The sequence below is a fragment of the Molothrus aeneus genome, chromosome 17, assembly GCF_037042795.1.
Source record: "Molothrus aeneus isolate 106 chromosome 17, BPBGC_Maene_1.0, whole genome shotgun sequence".
Taxonomy (NCBI): Eukaryota; Metazoa; Chordata; class Aves; order Passeriformes; family Icteridae; genus Molothrus; species Molothrus aeneus.
The window spans coordinates 5,832,640-5,852,202 of record NC_089662.1 but is presented as its reverse complement, the minus strand read 5'-3'; the positions used below and the strand labels follow the sequence as shown (position 1 = coordinate 5,852,202).

Genomic DNA, 19,563 nt, shown 5'->3' with positions numbered 1-19,563 from the left:
CTCCCCACTGCCTGTGCTGAGCTCACCCTCTGGTACTCCAGCAAAAACTTCTGCAGCTCCAGCAGTGACACCCTGAAGTGCTCAGACCTTTCTGCACCCCTGGCAAGCAGAGAGGGAGAGAAGCTTCAGTCACTGGTGCAGCACACCCTGTGAGATGCCATCTGCCCCCTCCCGGGCACAGCCAGCTGTGCCCTGAGCATGCAGCACTGAAGGAGCAGAGTGGATGAGCAGAGAGCTGAGGAGAGCAAACACATGTCCACATGCCAGAACCAGGGATCCCTCCAGGAGCACTCCAGGGATCACACTGACAAGGGCATGGTAACACAAAACTCTGGTGAAGGGCAGCAAAAACCATTAGAGGGATGGATTAGTGGAAAAAATAAATTAAAAAAATAGAGGGTTTGGTTTGAACCTGAGTGTAAAGAACTAAATAGGGGCAGGACAGTTAAGGGGTGACTGCAGACAGGACAGACCTAAAGGTATGCAGAGAACATGGGCTCATGGAGGCAAGACAGGGAATGAAGAAGGGAACTGTCTGTAGGTGATAATATCAAAAGAGTGGTCCATGAGTGCTGTAAGTCACAATGGACAGCCAAGGGCCATGCTGGGCACTAACAACACAAAATCCAAAGGGGACTGGGCAGTGCTGGCTGCCCTGGGCAGAGGGCTGAGCCAGATGCTCTGCTGAGGGTCCTGACACCTTTTCTATGGTTATAGGAAAAAAAGGAAGGCAGCCATTGGGAATTACAGGACAAGTCAGTATGTCTTTCACTCTTTAGCTCCTGTGTCTAAATTCAAGCTCTTTCTCTCACAGCCAAGGTGAGCAGAGGGCAGGGAAGGGCACAGCTGGCACTGCCTGGGTGGGAGGGCTCTGCAGCCACCATGAGCATAATCCCTGGGAGATGGCTTGAGATCTGACCACATCAACCAACTGGCCTGAGCTGGACCCCACTGAGATGTCTGGGAGGGAGAGAGCCCTCCCTGCCCTGAGCTCAAGTGTCTACAGCATTGATGCTTGCTCAGAGCACAGAACCACAGGCAGCACAGGAGCAGGAGAAGTGCATAATGCCCCATCCCAACATGCTGCTGCAGGCCCCAGAGCATGTTTTGGAGCAAAAGGAAACAGCCCCTTCCCCAGAAAACACAGAGAATTATCCACCTTTCCAAGAACGGGACATCCATCTGCAAAAGAAGAAGCACAAGCATTAGGTTTGCACTCAGTAACTTCTTTACTCCCAAGAGAAGAGCTCACCCCAAGGGCAGCAGGGTTAAAAAGTCAATTAAGTGGGAATGCCCAGTAACAAATAAGGTTTCTCCCTTCCCTCTTCTCCCCTGGAGAATTCAGCTCTTACTGTTTTCTGGGCACTGAACATGAGGCTGCGGTAGAGCTGGGCAAACTGTCCATATGTGATATCCCCATTCCTCTGCTCCACATCCTGAAAAACAAATCAAATCCAGAGGTTTTACAGAGGCCAGAGGTAACTCTGCATGGCTCTCAGTATCCTTGGGGAAAAAAGAGGAGAAAAAGGCCAAAACCCATCCAGACTTTGCCTCCTGCACAATGGCCTCAAGTTGCACCAGGGGAGGGATTGATTGGATATTTTGAAAAATTCATGGAAACAGTGATCAAGCACTGGAACATGCTGTCCAGGCAGTGGTGGAGTCACCATCCCTGCACCTGCTCAGAAAACATGTTGATGTGGCACGTGGGGACATGGTTTAGTGGACATGGCAGTGGCTGGGTAATGCTTGGACTCAATGATTTTAGAGGGCTTTTCCAATCTTAACAGATCTGCCACAGTCTCTGCTGGAGCCAGCAGGACCCTGCAGTGCCCAGGGCACAGGCACATCCTAAAATAAGTTTCACAATCCCCCAAGCTGACCCACACAAAGGCAACCCACACACCGATAAAGTGTCACCACTTACTGAATATCTACAAAAGGATAATTTGATTTTTTGTTTGCCCAGAGTGTCTGAAGTGTCTGGAAACTGCAAGACCCTAAGTGTGTGCTCTCCTCTGGATACCCCACTCTTTGGCCTTGGAGTTCTGTGCTGGTGGGAGCAGCTGCTCACCATGAGATGACCCTTCATGCCTGGGTCAGTGGCGATGCTGGCAGAGCATCACTCCCTGGCAGGGGGTGCAAGAGCCAGGATGCAGGACCTGGCAGCTGTTCTGCACTCTACCCCACCAGCACCAGCCCGTGACTGGAGCCAGGAGCAATGAGGGGAGTGTGGGAGGCAGGGTGGGGTAAGGAGAGGGTGCTGGCCACAAATGGGCCAGGGCGCGGCACCCAGTGGGAGCTGGCACCTCTTCAGTCACCACCGTGGGTGGGGGCCCTCCCAGGAAAGGCTGGGAGGCTCTGCAATATGCAAACACTCCCTGGGAGTTGAACCACCAGCAGTTCTTGCTCCAAGGCAGGCACTGGGCTGCTGAGGGGGAGAGCAGAGGGGCCACACGCTCACCGTGAGTCTCTCGCGCAGGAACCTCATGTTGGGCACGCGGTAGTTGACCTGGGACAGCATGTTCTTCAGATCCTTGGCAGAGATCCTGGCTCAGCAGGGAAAGAGGGGAGACCTGGTCAGCAGTCTGGGATGGAGGGGGGGTCTCACCCTGGGGCTGGAACAGGCACAGAGAGGCTGTGCCCAAAGGGACACCAGCTGTGGATGGATGGATGGATGGATGGATGGATGGATGGATGGATGGATGGATGGATGGATGGATGGATGGATGGATGGATGGATGGATGGATGGATGGATGGATGGATGACCCCAGGAGGATGCAGAGAGAGGTATCTGCACATCAGTGGGGACTGCAAACACTGCTCCTGCAACTCCTGACAGAGCAGGGGGAGCCCAGCAGCCTCTGCCCAATGCAGCTGATGCCACAGCTGACAGGCAGCACCCACTGCTTTAAATGAACAACCAGGAAGAAGCATTTCTCAAGTATCTGTGCCCCAGCACGGATGCTGGGTGACCAACTCTCTTCCAAAACCCGCTCCCTGGCCTGCTGGAGGAGGACAGGCTCTCTAAGTGGTTAGGACTCAGCTAATTTTATCTTAAGGAGAGGAAAAAAGCCATTTTAGGTCCCCAGGCACAGGCACCCATCGTGCCCAGCTGTGCTCCCCCAGCCCCACAGGCTGCAGGCAGGGAGCAGCCAGCATGGCCGTGCTTCCCAAAGCCCTCCACACCAAAGGTGCTGGTTCCACACCAGGGAAAGCTCCAGTGTTTTCCTCCATCCTGAGCAGGATCCCACAGCCCAGCAGGCAGAGACAGGCAGGAAGGAGCTCTGGGCTGCCCTTGCCTGTTCCAGGCTGTCCCCACATGGGGCACCAGCCCCGCAGCAAGGAAAAATGAGGATGCCTCCCATCTGCAGGGTTTAGAAGCTGAGGGGTCTGTGTCCAATCATTTTCTGGCAGCTCCTTCCTTAAAAGCAAGTCCTGGGAGTCCACCCCTGCAGTCACAGATGGTGCTCCTGTCCCCCACTGAGCACATGGGAACACAGGATCCCACAGGATGCTCCCCCATCCCACAAAGCACAGGGCAAGTCTGGAAATCCTTATGGCTTTGGGGTGCAAATATAAAAATAGCAGGGAAGATGCCCTGCACAGGGGATTGAACCCAGGGGCATGCTGGCATTCACATGTGACATCTTTTTTACACTCTTCCCTGAAAGCAGGGTGATCTCAAACAGCACAGGAAGGAGGAGGGATGGAGAGGGAGAAGCAGGCTGGTGTCAGGCGCTGCAGAGCCCAGGGCTGGGCAGCCAGCAGCACACAGAGAGCCCTTGTTCCTGGCCTCAGAGCCTGGGACCCACACAGAGCCAGAGCAGGACCTGGCCCAGCTCCTATGCCCTGCCCAAGGCCAGCCAAGACTTTGCAGTGTCCTGCCACTCACCGGCAGAACAGAAAAAGAAAAAAGAATAAAAAAAGAAGCTGGGAAATGGCCCCAGCTCCCCTTCCCTCGTGCTGTACAGTCAGCAACACACACAGCATGAGCATCTCCCCTGCACCTCCACCTCCCTGGGCAGCTGAAGTTACCCTGGGGGCTCACAGTGAGTGTTCTGGGCAGGAGCTGCTGCCCTTTCCCTCCTCCAGCACACCCAGCAGCCACAGGCAGGGGGCCCTGGGAGAGAGGGAAATGTGTGCAGTGAGCAGGAGCACCCCAAGGGAGGCCATCACACACCAGGAACCCCAGCATGTAACAGCTGCCATGGACCCCCAACAGCACACACAGAGCCCCCAGGGCTGCCCAGCAGCAATCCCTCCTTGGTGAGAGCATGAGGCTGCCAAAAAGCTCATGGAAAAAGAGCAGGAGAGGCTGGAGGAGCAGCAGCAGCAGCCATGCCTGGGGGCTCTCTGGAGCTGCCACTCAGCTCTGGGGATGCTGAGCTGTTTCACAGGAGGTGCTGGAGCACAGCCCTGCTCACTGATGTGACAAGAGCAAGCCCTGTCAAAGCTGCGACCAGCATTTCCCTCTCAGCCACAGAAGGAGGACAGGGTACAGAAGGATTTTATTTATTGTGTGTTACTCATCATGTTAAACTGCTGGAGACCTTGGATAAACAGCTTGGTAGTATTTTCAGACTAGAAAGTAAAAACAAAATAAACTCATTTTTTTCCTACAGGACAATTTTTAAGGTTTCATGACAAACAGGCCAGACATCCAGCCCTCTCACAAGGGATGGAAACATTCCCCTGCCAGCCCTCAGTGTGTAAATGATGCTCCCAGAGCCATGGGCAGCTCTCCTGGCCAGAGGTGAAACAGTCTCCTCCAGAGCAATTAGGAAAAAAAACCCAGCATCCTGTTATCCTCCTCTTTCCACCTAACCTCCCTTGGAAAAACAAATACCCAAAGGGCCAGCAGCCAGTGGAAACAGCCACCATCTGCTGGGGCTGCAAGGGACAGCCCAGCCCCCAGACAGGGAAGGCAGAGAGAAGAAAGGGCTCCAGCACAGGAGCCACGGGGTACACAAATGCTGGGAATGATTTCTGCAGCTGCCAAAACCCTCTCTGTTCTGGAAAGGATCAAGGATGGTGTCTAAGTGGGGTCTTAAAAAAAATAAAAATCACAACTCACTGTTCCCTTTGAAAACCCACTTCCAGGCTCTGAGGCAAAAGCAAAGAGCTCAGTGACATTAAATTTAATGCTGGAATGCCTCAAAGGGGCCAAGATTTAACCCAGGAGATGTGTACGTCACATAACTGTAGCCTCTACCTTGCAGAAAACACATGGATGCTTGTAAAATGTTTGTAAAATGGGAAGACCCCAAATCTTTCCACATCTCTTCTGATGTTTTACTCCTCTCACTGCCTGGGCTGGAGCAGCAGCTCTCCTAATTCTGCACTGAAACCTCTCCCTGTGGGTGACAGGTAAGGAATGTATTGGATTTTGCTGCCTTAATTCCACATGCTAACAGAAAGATGATATCAATAGAAACAACAGGGATGCAACAGGCTGGCTGTCAGCTCTGCTGATCTGCCTTGGGCACACAGATCTACACCTGCAATCTCCTTTTGTGCTGCTGGCATGCCATTCCATCACTTTTACTGCATAAACAGGGGAAAAAAAAGGACCAATTATTTCCACTTTTCCTGTATTCCTCCTCCAAAACCTCCACACAGCTACCCCTGCACCTGCCTCAGTGCTCTCCTTTGCAGAATTAGGAAATACTGTACTCAGTCATCACTGTGTATACAGCCCAAGCCTGGATTCAAAAGGTGTGTGGCTTATGCAGGGCAGCTGCAACAGATTAAAGCTCCTCTTCTTCCCTTTCTGTGAGGATTTCCTCCTTTTCTGTGAGGATTTCTCCCCCCTCCACAAAATCCTCATGCACCTGTCACAGACATCTTTTATGAAAAATCCTTTCCTTAGGATTTTTCCTCCTGAGAAGCTGAGAGGCCTCAAGAACAAAATGTACCCAATGGTTATCTGCTGCTGTGGAATGCAACAGGTGCATCTGGGATTGGCCCACGTTGGTTGTTTCTAATTAATGGCCAATCCCAGCCCAGCTGGCTCAGACATAGAGTCCAAGCCACAAGCCTTTGTTATCATTCTTCCTTCTCTATTCTTAGCCAGCCTTCTGATGAAATCCTTTCTTCTATTCTTTTAATATAGTTTTAATGCAATATATATCATAAAATAATAAATCAGCCTTTTGAAACATGGAGTCAGATCCTTGTCTTTTCCCTCAACCTGAGACCCTGTGAACACCATCACATGCACCCAGCAGTGCTCGCTCACAGAACAAATCACTGCAAAGGCAAAAACATCCAGTGCAGCAGGATCTGCCCCATGCAACACACTCCTGGCCAGGATCAATTCATCCCCTGGCTGGCTGTCCTGGGAGGGGCACAACGAGGACAAAGCAGAGGATGCTCCGGACCCCAGTGCTCTGCAGGCAGCCCTCTCTGGAGATCAGAGCATGGAAAAGGGGCAGGTGGGACCCAGGTGCTGCACAGCAGGCAGGGCTGGTGCCCCCAGGGGAGGGATCAATGCTGAAAGGTTAATGGGCTCAGTTAACATCACTGCTGGGGGAGAGGCATGTCTCAGGACGGATGGAAGGAGGCAAACAACAGCAGCTCAGTAAGAGCAGGCTGGCAGCCAGCACTGGTGATGGCAGTGGGACAGAGAGAGAGCACGGTGAAACTCAGCTCCCCAGCAGGAAAGTGTCCCCTCCCTTATCTCATGGTGAATCATGACCTAATTCCCTTCCCTCACCTCCTCATGACATTTTCCTTGCTAGCACAACACCAAGTACTCACCCAAGAGCCCCACAAGCCAAGCAGTGGGATGATCCATGCCCTTATGGGCCTCAGAAAAGGAGAGCAGAACAAACAGGGTGGGGAATAATAAACACAACCCAGTTCAGCCCTGATGGGGGGCCCTGAACTCCTCTTGGCTCTTTGATGTCTGCTTCCTTGGGTGGTGCCAGCTGGGGGGAAGGTGTCAAGGTGTTACTGGGTCCAAACAGCTGAGAACTGGGTCAGGAAAACAAGGCAGCTTTTTTATGCTTTTTTTTTAATTCAGTGAAAATCAGCCAGGGAAGTCTGGGACTTGGATTAAAGGTTCCTCAAAAATGAGCATTAAAAGCCTAAAGAACCCAACAAAAGCCCCAGAGGGTTTCAAGTGAAAGGTGAAGCCCTCCAGCCCAACCCCTCCCTCCTCACCTGTCCTCCTGGTTGCGATCCAGGGAGTAGAACTGCTTCCGGAGCCACCTGGGGGGAAGGCACAAACAGGCACACACTCAGCCCCTCAACAACCAGCCCCTCTCTGGAGGATGCTCAGAGCCACAGCATCCTCTCCCACACCCCTCCTTCCCACCAGAGAGCCCAGCTCTGCCCCTTTCACAGGCAGCCTACTCTATTTTCATACAAGTTCTGCTTTAAAAGTGCCTCTGTGCTGAAGTGCTCCAGATAATACAGGCTATGCACACACAGAAACATCAATTTGTGGTAAAACTCCTTCTCCCTGATGCATGAGATCAGACTCTGGGGTCAGCAGGATGAAGCTTCTGGAGTACAGAGGCAGAAGTGCTGGGTCAGCACAGCTCAGAGAGGAATGAGATGTCACTGTGCTCACCTTTTTCTGTCAAAACAGACAGAAGAGGGGAAAAAAGAAAACAAGTGCAGGAAAAGGCTTTCCTCACCTTTCAATCTGCAGGGGGGTGGGTGCTCTCAGAGTGTCTGCCACCAGCCAGTTCAGCCCCTTGATCCACATATTGACCTCATCCTCAGAAGTGGCTGTGGAAAATGTATAGAAGAGGGAAGAATGGACACACAGGCTTGATCACCAACCCAAACCTCCTGGGACTATCCCCAGCACCTTACATGCCCTATTCCTTGCTTCACCCCCTTTCTGGTAACATTTCCCCCCCCAGGGATGCTCTGCCTGGCTCCTCTCCCTGCATGTCCCACTCCCTCCTCCTCCAGCTCCCGAGAGCTGTGACTTATCTTTGTCCCCAAGCAGCAAAGCTGTTTGGGCTCTGTGAGGATGAAACTTTGGCTCAACCCTGCCTGGCACAGCCCCAGGAGAGCTCTACCTTGCAAGCTGAGGGTTTTCAGGCGGAATTCTGTGCCGTAGAGGACAACAAAGCAGTGAGAGTGCTCTGGTCGGAAACACGGATCCTCCTGGTAGCGGTCAAAGTCCCGCGAGTTCCTCCCTGGCCGGATCTCCTTGATCTCACGAATGTCCACTGAGAGAGAGGGAAAACATTCAGTGAACAGCTTGGAATTCCCACAGCACTGGAGAAGGAAGGGCACAGATGTTGTCATCTTATTGCAGGGGTTCCATGCTGTTGTCTCCTTATCACAAAAGTTCCAAACCTTCCGGGTGTTTTTCATGGGCAGCTCCTCAGAGCACTGACTCTTTCTTCTCACCCAGCCACCCCACTCTTTTATAGCACTCTTCTTCTCATTAGCCTGTTAAAGTCAGGCCTGTTCCTAATCTTTGATAACTGGCCCAGCTGCAACTCCTTAGGGGCAAGATTACTTTCTACACTATCTTTATTTGCTTATATTCTATCCCCCTACACAGAGATGAAGTGGATGTAGTCATCTGAAGAGCTGCATGATGGCAGCCCCAGGCTGACACCCTGTAAGAACAGCCCCCTCTCACTGCTTCCCAAGGAGGTTTCCCCAGCCAGAACCCCCCCAGTTACCTCTGTGCTCCCCAGAAACACCTGAATGTCTCCCCCCACAGGTATCCCCAGGAAGGGGCAGCTGTGAGCATGCTGGAGCATTAGCACTAAGCAAGGAGGACATTGAAAAGGGAGCATCTCACAGCCTCCCTCCCCAGAGGAAATTCTGGGAAAGGATTCCTATTGCCATAGAACAAAGAGAAAACAGCAGCAGCAGCAAGGGAAAAAAAAAAAAAAAAAACAAACCAAACAAAAACCCAAAACAATGAAACCCAACCCAAACCCAAGAATTTTTGCTTCCTGGAAAAATAGTTTCTTAAATGCTTGTGGGAATCAAATAACAACATTTCTGAGTCACATTTCCAAAGCAGATGATGCTTCTGAGCAATGCAGGATGGAGATTACTGCAAACCTGGCATGTAATTCATCCCAATTAAACTCCACTTACTGCACTCACTGTGGACCATCTTGCCTTTCATTTCTATTTACTGCAGCTTAAAACTAGACAGAAATGTGACCTGCTCATCACCCACAGCACTAAACTGCAGCATGAGAGATGATGCTCTCTCCAAACCCCACAGCAAGGCAGACACAGGGATTGACTTTGGGAGGACTTGTAAAGCACAAAGAACATGGGATCCTCTCTTGGATCCTGCTCCTGTGCAGCACTGAGGGTGCACCTGGGGACAGTGGCAGCCTGTTCATTGCCTGGCACAGCACACATCAGACTGACCACTCTGCGAATTCTGGGGGTGTCCTGAGCAGAGCCAGGAGCTGTATTTCATGAGACTTGTGGGTCCCTCCCAACTCAGGATATTCTGTGAATCTAATAACCCTCCAAAGCTCATCAAGCTGTGACAAGAGCATAGAAAGACCCAGTTCCTTGGGGCTGCAAAGGAAGGACAGACAAGCTTCCTAAAATAAGCAAGAATGTGACTTTTTGAGGCATCATCTACCCTTTGGAAAGGAGCTGTCTGGCAGCTCAAATGTTAGCATGCCCTGCCATAACCTTACCCATGTGCTCATGTCCTTAGTGACACAGCAGGTTATTTTAGCCCACAAAAATCCATAGCACAGCTCAGGTCCTTGCATCCAGGACACACACAGTGGGGTTGAAGGCTAATCCTGTCCTTGGAGGATGCAGGGTTTGACCAACACAGGGGGGGAAAACACATCAGATGGTTTTTCATGATAATTTACCAGGCAATAACTACCAAAGGAAGGGGCTGGAATATGCCTGCCCTGCCTTTGCAAGCAGATTGCCTGCACTTTGGGATGCTGCAGAGGTGGCTGTGCCCTGTGCTCACCCCTCCCTGCACACAACACCAGGAGGTTACTACCCAGAGAGGCAGAGCTGCTGTTACAGAGTGCATACCTAAAATCCACGCAGTGGAGAGAGCCCTGGAGCAAGTGAGGTGCTTATCAAGGACAAAAGCACGCAGGGAATTCCTAGGGCAAAGGGCAGGATCCGTGAGGATGGGGCAGGAACCTCCTGCCCACGCATACCTGCAGCTGCTTGCTCTTCTTTCTCACCCTCCCAAAGCTGCCTGAGTGTGCTGGGGAAGGCTGTGCTGGGGTTTGCTTTGTGCAGCACAGGGCTGAGCCCAGGCTGCCCTGCCAGCCCTCCCTCTGGCAGCCACAGGGAAAGGAAGGCTGGAGGGATTTTCCTCTGTTGTCTCATATATCAAGAGTTCTATTATCATTACAGTGCAAGGATTCCATATCCCCAGAGTTTCATACCGCCTTGATGCTTCTCACAGGCATCTCCTCTAAGCACTGACTGTTCCTGGTCCTTGCAGTCCTCATCTGACTGCAGATCCCACCAACCCACTCTTTTATACCACTGTTCTTATTGGCTGCAGGTGTGGCCTGTTAACATTAGGCCTGCTCCTCATTTTTAGTAATTGGTTCAGCTGCAACTCTTTGGGGATAAGATTACATTCTACACCACCTTCATAGTGTATCCCCTACATTCCTGGAGCCCAGGTGTCACAGGGACACCCTGCAGGCTCTGCCCTGCTCAGCACAGGAGTTTCCCCATCAGTGCTGGCACGGGCTCTGTGACATGGCCCAGTGTCCCACCATGGGGCTGCACCTCCAGTCCTTGCTGGGAAAGGCCTGCCAGGGATGTGGGCAAAGTTTCGTGTTGGGGCCTCTCACTGCTCACAGTGACCCCAAGGTGTGTTAGAAAGTCTCTTTTCCCAGCCTGGCTGTTGAAGAATGAGTCAGAGCTCTTCAGTTCTCGGTCTCAAGGTTGTTTATTGTTCCTTATCTATAAAATATTTTCTCCTGTCCAGCTGAGGTCCCTTCTCTGCCTGCCCCCAGGGCAGTGTTATGTCTTTATACTAAAAATTACACATACGATGTTTACAATTATTTTCCAATGCCTATCACCTATGTTAGACAGTGAGCTTCTACTCTAAACCAATCTAAAAGTGCCACCATCCCAGCAGAAGATGGAGGCCAAGAAGAAGGAGAAAGGCTGGACATGCCCTGATTCCTCCATCTTGCCTCCTGAACCCTCCATTCTAGAAAACCCCAAAATCTACTTGTTCACCCCATGATAAATTCACTATCATTCCACTTAAACTGTCATGGCTTGCAGATCTTCATCCAAGGTTGGTAATTTGCTCCACGGGTCATAATCAAACCCACAGGGCTCTTGGGCTCTGTGCCAGGGTCTCTGAGCCCCCTGGCAGGCTCTGGGCTGCTCAGGACAGCCAGAGGGATGTGCTGGGTCCTGACAGACATGGGGTGAAGCACCTGGTGGGGCCCCAGCTCCACAGGCACACCTGGGCAGGTGGCCTGGGGCAAGCCCTCCAAAGACAAGTCCCCTGTCACCTGGGATGTGGCAAGAGAGGAAGAACTTGGTCCCAGAGCAATGGCAGAGGAAGCTCTGTGATGGAACAGGACCCCTGCTGCAGCATCCCTCACCCCCGTGAACTAAAAAGGCAACTCAGCCCTTTCAGTTAAGCACTCAAATCCACATAAAACATCCTCTCACTTCCCTTGCTGTCCCAGGGAGGAGCCAGCCTGGTGCCCAGGGGATCAGTGGGCAGAGCTGTTTGCCCCAGAGCAGAGCCAGCAGCACGCAGGGGTGGGTGAGCAGAGGCTGGGGCTGCAGCCTGGAGCAGGCTGGCTCCTCTCCTGCCCTCCTGGGTGGGTGGGTGGGTGTGCAGCCAGCAGAGGCTCTGGGAAGGAGGCAGCAAAGCCCACCCAGCCCAGAGATGCTCTGAGCTCCCCACATGGCTCCACAGTGCCCTCTGAGCCATCCCATGGCTCTACAAACAGTTGTGCCCTTCACAACCTCCCAAATTCCCCCACAGCCCACTGCCAGAAGAAACAGCCTGGCCCTCCCTTTGTCTCCAGGGCTGAAAAAAAAATAAAGAAAAAAAAGAAAAAAAAAGGTCACATTTCTGGGCAAAGAGCCCTCTTTCAGCAGGAGTGGGTTGCATCAGAAAGAAAAAGCTGACCCCAGATCCACCTCCCTCACCATGTAAGAAAAAAACCCACCAAATTACCCTCTGGTTACATGAAAACCAGATCCACCCTTGAAGTCATTTAAAACTGAAACTTCATCCAAGGCTCATTTACCCGCTGATGGATGGGGTGTTGTAACGTGCAAGGATAAGCACAGCCTGGAAAGGCTCTGAGGCTTGCAAAACAGCCACCTCCAGAGGATTTCTGGAAAGATGGAAAACTGATTAAATTTAACAACAACAACAAAAAAAAAATTAAAAAGCTGACCAAAAAGAGCATTTAGGCCGATGACTTTCCAGGATGGGTTTATCAGGGACAGCCTCCAAGCAAACACCCACCCCCTCAGCAGGCACTGCTGTGCCTCCCTGGGGAGAAATGCAGTGAGAGCCAGGGGTCACTGCCAGCCCAGCTGGCTGACATGGACTGATCCTGCCCGGGGGCAGGGGAAAAGCCTCCAGCCTACTCACTCTGGCAAAGAAATAGAGGTTACAAGAAGAGTCTTCCTGCTATTTAGCATTGTGGATCCCACTGAGCACAGCCATGTGGTCATCCCCAGGCTTTCCATCCCTGGAAGGGGCACCAAAGGGTCAGGTGGCCCCCAGGGAGAAGGAGGAAAAAGACTTGTACGTGCATGTGAGTAAAATACAAGAAAAATCTATTATGCAGCAGTGTGGAGAGTAAAGCAGTGCCACCTCCCCTTTAATATTTCAGTGGAAGCCCCCCTGGAGTGGGCATTTGGGCCAGCAGTGGCCATCAGGAGCTGCAGGAGCATCCTGGCTCACCCCAGCCTGGTGTTCCCCCCAGCAGCAGCCCTGCCCCTGCTCTGCTGCTGCAACCCAACACCGCCTGCAAGAACAGCAAAACCCCAGCACGGCTCCCCTGAGAGCTCAGGAATGGCTGGGCAAGCTCTAAGTGCTCGGCTGGCCGGGGGCCAGAGCCCTCAGCACCTCTGTCTGCCTGGAGCTGTCTCTGCCCTTTGCTGTTCAGGGAGCCCCAAAGCCCTGGCAGGCTGCAGGGGAATGGGGCAGAGCCAGCTGAGCTGGGGCTTGGCACAGGGCAGGAATCAGGGTGGCTCCAGGGACACGTGTGTGACACCCATAGCGAGCACCCCGAGTGTGGTCCTGCCCTCTGCATCCCCGCCTGAGAGCCAAGCACTCAGCACAGCCATCGGGAGTGCATGTCACAGTGGGATTGGTGCTCAGAGGGACAGCTGCTCACCCTCTCGAGGCCACAAGCTCCTCTTCACCCACAGGCTAAAGCAGGCAGAGCAGCTGTGAAACTGAACATCCCTGAATTGAGCATCCCTGAATTGAACATCCCTGAATTGAGCATCCCTGAATTGAACATCCCTGAATTGAGCATCCTTTAATTGAGCATCCCTGAATTGAGCATCCCTGAATTGAACATCCCTGAATTGAGCATCCCTGAATTGAGCATCTCCGAACTGAACATCCCTGAATTGAACATCCCTGAACTGAACATCCCTGAACTGAACATCCCTGAACTGAACATCCCTGAAATGACCATCCCTGAATTGAGCATCCCTGAATTGACCATCCCTGAACTGAACATCCCTGAAATGACCATCCCTGAATTGAGCATCCCTGAATTGAGCATCCCTGAATTGAGCATCCCTGAACTGAACATCCCTGAACTGACCATCCCTGAACTGACCATCCCTGAAATGACCATCCCTGAATTGACCATCCCTGAAATGACCATCCCTGAATTGACCATCCCTGAACTGAACATCCCTGAACTGACCATCCCTGAACTGAACATCCCTGAACTGAACATCCCTGAACTGACCATCCCTGAATTGAACATCCCTGAAATGACCATCCCTGAATTGAACATCCCTGAAATGACCATCCCTGAATTGAACATCCCTGAAATGACCATCCCTGAACATCCCTGCTCAGACGAGGTTAGCACATCCCCCTCGCTGCTCAGCATCCCCTATCAGGTTTCCAGAGGAAGAGCCAGTGCCATTAGCAGATGGCTTATCCAGACAGGACAACAAGAAACCAGCTGAGGCCTCTCATTTGACCTTAACTGATTTTTCAGAGGGCAGGGAGCACAGCTGAGGCATCCACAGAGGCCAGAAATCACCAAAGCAGCAGCACTCTGTGCCCCAGAGCATCCCTCACCCCCGTGAACTAAAAAGGCAACTCAGCCCTTTCAGTTAAGCACTCAAATCCACACAAAACACGTTCTCACTTCCCTTGCTGTCCCAGGGAGGAGCCAGCCTGGTGCCCAGGGGATCAGTGGGTGCCCCTGCTCCTGTTGCTACCACATGCAGGGGGTACCTCTGCCTCAGGAAAAGGAGCAGGCAAAGCCATTTTCCCCTCCAGACTCAGCTCAGCTGTGGCTCAAGTTGCTCTAACAAGGTGCTTCATCTCACCTGCATCACAAACTGGATTTTTTGCTCCAAGCCACTGGATTTTGCTATGAAGTCTCAATATCACCACCCCAGTGCCAGCAACATCCATGCAGGTGGGATGGGAGATGCTGGGGGGAAAAACAGCTCAGTGGGCTGGAGAGGGGACAACAGGGAGCTCCTGACCAGCCAGGGTGATGGGGCCAGCCTGGATCCTAGCTCAGGTGCTGGCTCAGCTCTCAGCACTCCTGTCACTCAGTGTGGGGTGAGAGGATGTGGCAGGGAGCCTGAGCACCACCTGGGAATGGCAGAGGGCAGCAGTGCCAGCAGCGTGCCCTGGGCAGCCCACGCAGGGCACACAGGGAGGTGCTGGCTGCTCTGTGGGCACCAGGGCTTCCTGCCCCAGCTCTGCTGTGCCCCCCAGTCACATGGGCTGTGGCTTCTGAGCTGCTGTTCCTCCCCCCCAAAATCCTTATCACCTGCAGAGGAAGCTGCAGGAGATGTGCAGGGAGATAGGGGATGCTGCTGAGAGGCTGTGAGGACAAGGCCTCCCCTCCTCCACCCCACAAATATCCCACATTAGGGGCTGGAGCAGGGAGGCAGAGGATCCTGCCCAGACACTGCTTCTACAGGGCATGCTGGCCTCTTCCCAGGCTGCCTTGCCAGCAGCAGCCTCATGCAGGTGGCCTTCAAGAGCTCTTGAACATCCTCTTGATGTGAGAACCAGAGGCAGCTGTGGGCTGCCTGACCTGTTATCATCAGCACATCTCTCCTGCTCACCCTCAGCTGCGAGAAAATACGAGTAAAAAACCAAAGCTGATCCTCCCAGTGAGCAAAGCAGGATGCTGCTACCACCCAGCCAGTGCTGGGGAGCTCAAGGAGATGGGCAGCAGGTGGCAAATGCCAGGCAAGGGCTCCAGCAATCCTCCTCCTGCAATGCTGGGGCTCCCTCCTGTCCTCCATGGAAATTCTGTCTTTGTGCATCTGTGGGGTTTGGTACCGAATCCCAAGCTGGGCATCCAGGGCTGCTGGTTGTACCCAGTCCCACATGCAAGGCTGGCACCCCTGAGAGCCATGGACTTGTGGCACTGTCACCATCCAGGACACAGGAGCCCATTCCCACCCCAGAGAGAGGCACAGCCCCAGCTCTTGCTGGCACAGATGCTGCTCTGAAGACCTTGGCGTCCCTGTCCCTGATGAAATCGGGCTGGTGGCAGCCTGAGAGACCCTCCAGTCATCTCCCTGTCTGAGAGGCACAAAGTTCCACTGACTCATGTGGAAAGGGGAAGCTCTGGTGCTCTGGCCAGGCTGCCTGGGGAAGCTCCACAACCCATCCCCAGGGTGACCTTCCTTCTGCATGGCATGGCAGGTTCCATCCCCCAGGCCTGCTGGAGAGAAATGCAATGGCCTTTAAGGAGCAGAATGAACCAGAGGGAGGATGGGATGAAGATCTGTGAGCACAGCTCCTGCCCCTCTTCCTCCCTTCCCTGCAGGGAGGATCTCACACAGCTGCAAGGAGACTCCCAGGTGGGCAGGGACAATGATGAGGCACCAACAGTGCTGGGAAGAGGGTGAGGGGCTGAAGGGAGCTGCTCTGTCTCTCTGTGTCCTTCATGGAAGGGCTGAAGAGGGAACCCTCCTGTGCAATGTCTCTGCATCCCTCTCCTGGACCTTACAGTGTCACTGATGTCCCCAGGCTCTCAGGCAGCCAGAGTGCCCAGTGCCATGAGGGGAAGGGGATGGGACCAGTCAGACTGGCAGAAACCAAGCAGGGCAGAGGTGGCAATCCAGCAGTTCTGAAAGCACAGCTCACAGCCTGGCAGGGCCAGTGAGGGAGCCCTGGCAAAGATGGATCTGGGGACCCGAGTGTCCAACAGCAGCAAACTCTGCTTGGGGCATTTGAGGGATTTCTGCACTCAACAAAAGTGCCTTCCCTTCCCAACTTTCATGCCCAGGGGTGATGTCCTGTCACAAAGCAATTGGAGACAAGAGTTGGACACATTGTCCCCAGGACAGGGCACAAAGGCAAGGAGTGAAAAGCAAAGGACAGAAAAGATTTGTCACAGGGGCAGCAAATATCAGTGATGCTCAAATGCTGTGACTCAGGTTTCACCCACCCCTCCAGATGACACAAATCACGTTTCCATGACAGATTTACAGCAGAGGTGACCAGGAGCAGGATTTACAGCTGGCAGGACCCTCAGTGGCAGCAGGGAGTGGCCTGTCCCTGTCCCCACCAGGGCTTGGACTCTGCAGTGTGAGGGCAACGCTGGGAAGAGGAGGCTGGGATGAAGATCCCATCAGCTGCTGAGCTGCTCGAGGTCACCACAACAGCCTGGCCCCTTCCTGCCCCATGCTCAGCTCAAAAGCTGCTCTGGGGCTGGCAGGGCTGAGGATTTGCCAGAGCACAGATGTGACTTCCAGATGTGTGCCCTCCCCTCCATGTCCCTCTGTGCCACTGAATGCAGAGAGGCCCAGGGGCTGCAGCACCTCAAGCACTCAATGCAGGGAGCACCTCCTCCTGTCAGCCACCTCCTCCTCCTCGAGTTCTCCTCCTGAGCCACTTCTCCACCCCAACACAACCCAGACAAAGTCACCAGAGCAGCTGCACTGAACCCAAACCTGTCCCAGGGTGGTTGGAAATGGAAGCAGGGACTCTCCTCTTGCCTTTCCCCCAGATTTGCTCTGTCAGGATGGGACCCCCTGGGCTGGTTTCACCTTCCAATGCCAAGGCAGGATTTTGGGGGATGAGCAGCCAAAGGCATTCCTTACAGCACCATCCAAGTGAAGATGTCCAGGCACTGAGCAGGCACTGCCCAAGCCACACTCCCTGGCACATGACAGCATTTTCAGTTTATGGGGGAGAAGCAGAAGCTCATGGTGATGGTGTGAAACCACTTGGGACTGCTTTTATTCAATGACCTCACCTGGGATTTATTTGGTCCCCAGAACTGGAGACCTCTTCCTGTTTGTACTCCAACCTGCTCCATGGTTCATACCAAACCTGATGCATTAATGCTCCAAAAATTTCATTCCCTCACCTCTTCACAAAGTGTCCCAGAGCCTGAGCTGCTGGAGGTTGCAGAGACAATAATCCAAGACCTTGAGAACAGGCTGACACAAGGCACTACAGGACATGTGAGACACAGAAGAGGAAAAAAAAAACCCAATAAAAATCGATTTCTGCTGCTTTGCTGGGACATAGAAACAAGCAGAGCCAACTCCCCACTGCCCTGGCAGTGCTTGGGGTCTGCTGGAACCAGGGACACAGCTCTTGGCTCTTCTGAAGCTGAGGGGGGCTGAGAGCTGCAGGGATTAACAGGACAAGGACTGCAAGCTCAGGAGAGAAGGAGGGTGTGCAGAGTGCCCTGGAGCCCTGGCAGGAGGAGCCAGAGGCGGGTGAGTGATGTCTGAGGGCAGGAATCCAAGCACAGGAGCTTGGAGAGATGAGCCAGGGGCACCAGGAAGGACCTTGGCAGGCAGTGTCCAAATGCTCAGCAAACAAAGCCAGGCAGCCCTGCCCCTCCTCCTGCCAGCTGGGAAGCACAGCTATGGGGTGCAGCTCCCCAGGGCAGGCAGCCAAGGCGGTGAAAGTCCCCTGGGACATTCCCTGCTCCCAGCATGGCCAGGCCCCCACCACAGCCAGCCTGACTGGGCTGGGGCTACACCAGCACAGGTGAGGAGGAGGAGGGGGAGGGATGAAGGATGCACTGGCACATGCAGGGGGATGTCCTTTAATCACCACACCATCAGCACTTCTGGGAGCAAGTAAACAGGAAAAAGACTCTCAGGCAGCTCTGTGCCCAAGCCTGCAATGACACTGTCCCTGATGTGGCCATTCCCAGCCCTGCCCGGTGTGGCCCCACCACGGGGCGCTGCTCCAAGGGAGCAGGATGGGCTCTGCACGGGATCCCAGCAGGGGAGGAGCACAGGACAGCCCAGAGGGAATCGGGGCAGCTCCAGCAGAGACGGAGAGCAGGACAGCTCCCAGAGCCAGGAGGCAGCAGAGCAGCCACAGCAGGGCTGTGTGTGTGTCACCCAGAGCATCCCTCCCTCCAGGCACTGGGGACAGCACACAGCCAGCTCCTGGGGATGGAGTCTGGAGCCAGCAGAAAAGGCAGCCCTGTTGTCATTATATTACAAAGGTTCTACTATTGTCACGACATTGCAAGGGTTCCATATTGCTGGAGTTTCACACCTCCTTGATGTTTCTTGTAGGCAGCTCCTCTGGGCACTGACTCTTCCTCGTCCTCACAGCAGCCAACTAACTCCAGTTCTACCAATCCACTCTTTTATAACACTCTTCTTATTGGCTACAGCTGTGGCCTGTTAGCATCAGGCCTGCTCTTAATCTTTAATAATTAACCAAGCTGCAACTCCTTAGGGGTAAGATTACTTTCTATACTACCTTTATTTACTTATGTTCTATCCCCCTACACAACCCTTATCCCTAAGATGCTTCAGCCACTTCCCAAAGGACCAGGACTGGGAAGGCAGGAGTCCTGCACACCCCCCTATGGATAAAGGCTGGGGGTGAGCTGCAAACACAAGGCAGCACAGCTCTGGGATTCCATATGTCAAGGCAGGAAAAAAAAAAAGAGTCATATTCCAAGAAAAGGAAAATAAATGTGTTTGTAATGGGCAGGGGAGAAAACACAACCTGTAAGTCACAGTCCTACACTTTCTGCTGTGGCTTTTGGCCACTGCATCCTTAAGGCCAAACAGCTCAGCACAACATCTCGCATCACAGAGATCATGTGCTGGACATGACCTTCCCTGGCATGATTTTAAACCAGCACCATGGGTTTGCCTGGCTGGGACAGCCAGGGGATGCTCTGGGACACCCTACTGACAGCACAGGAAGGGACCGACCAAAACCTCAGAGCCACAAATGTTTACAAACACAAGGGAGGACCTGCAGAGGAAAACAAGGGAGAGATCCATCCCACATTCTGGAAGGCTTTCCATGGCTCCCCACCCAGCCAGCCAGCCAAGTTCAGGACCCCAGATCAGGCTAGAGTACAGGGACAGCAGAGATGGAGCTAAAAATCAGTTTGAAAATCACA

At 53.2% G+C, this 19,563-nt stretch overlaps 1 protein-coding gene across 2 annotated transcripts in view; it reads right to left on the bottom strand.

Moving 5' to 3' along the window:
* Nucleotides 1-19,563, bottom strand: part of PLCG1 (phospholipase C gamma 1) — a 45,560-nt gene that overhangs the window by 16,776 nt on the left and 9,221 nt on the right. For both annotated transcript variants that reach the window (XM_066561744.1, XM_066561745.1), the window contains exons 2-8: nucleotides 8,041-8,193; nucleotides 7,648-7,741; nucleotides 7,169-7,216; nucleotides 2,465-2,549; nucleotides 1,353-1,436; nucleotides 1,160-1,182; nucleotides 27-99 (exon numbers count right to left, since the gene is read on the bottom strand). In XM_066561744.1, the coding sequence (XP_066417841.1) occupies nucleotides 27-99; nucleotides 1,160-1,182; nucleotides 1,353-1,436; nucleotides 2,465-2,549; nucleotides 7,169-7,216; nucleotides 7,648-7,741; nucleotides 8,041-8,193 (560 nt within the window). The remainder of the gene's footprint in view (nucleotides 1-26; nucleotides 100-1,159; nucleotides 1,183-1,352; nucleotides 1,437-2,464; nucleotides 2,550-7,168; nucleotides 7,217-7,647; nucleotides 7,742-8,040; nucleotides 8,194-19,563) is intronic.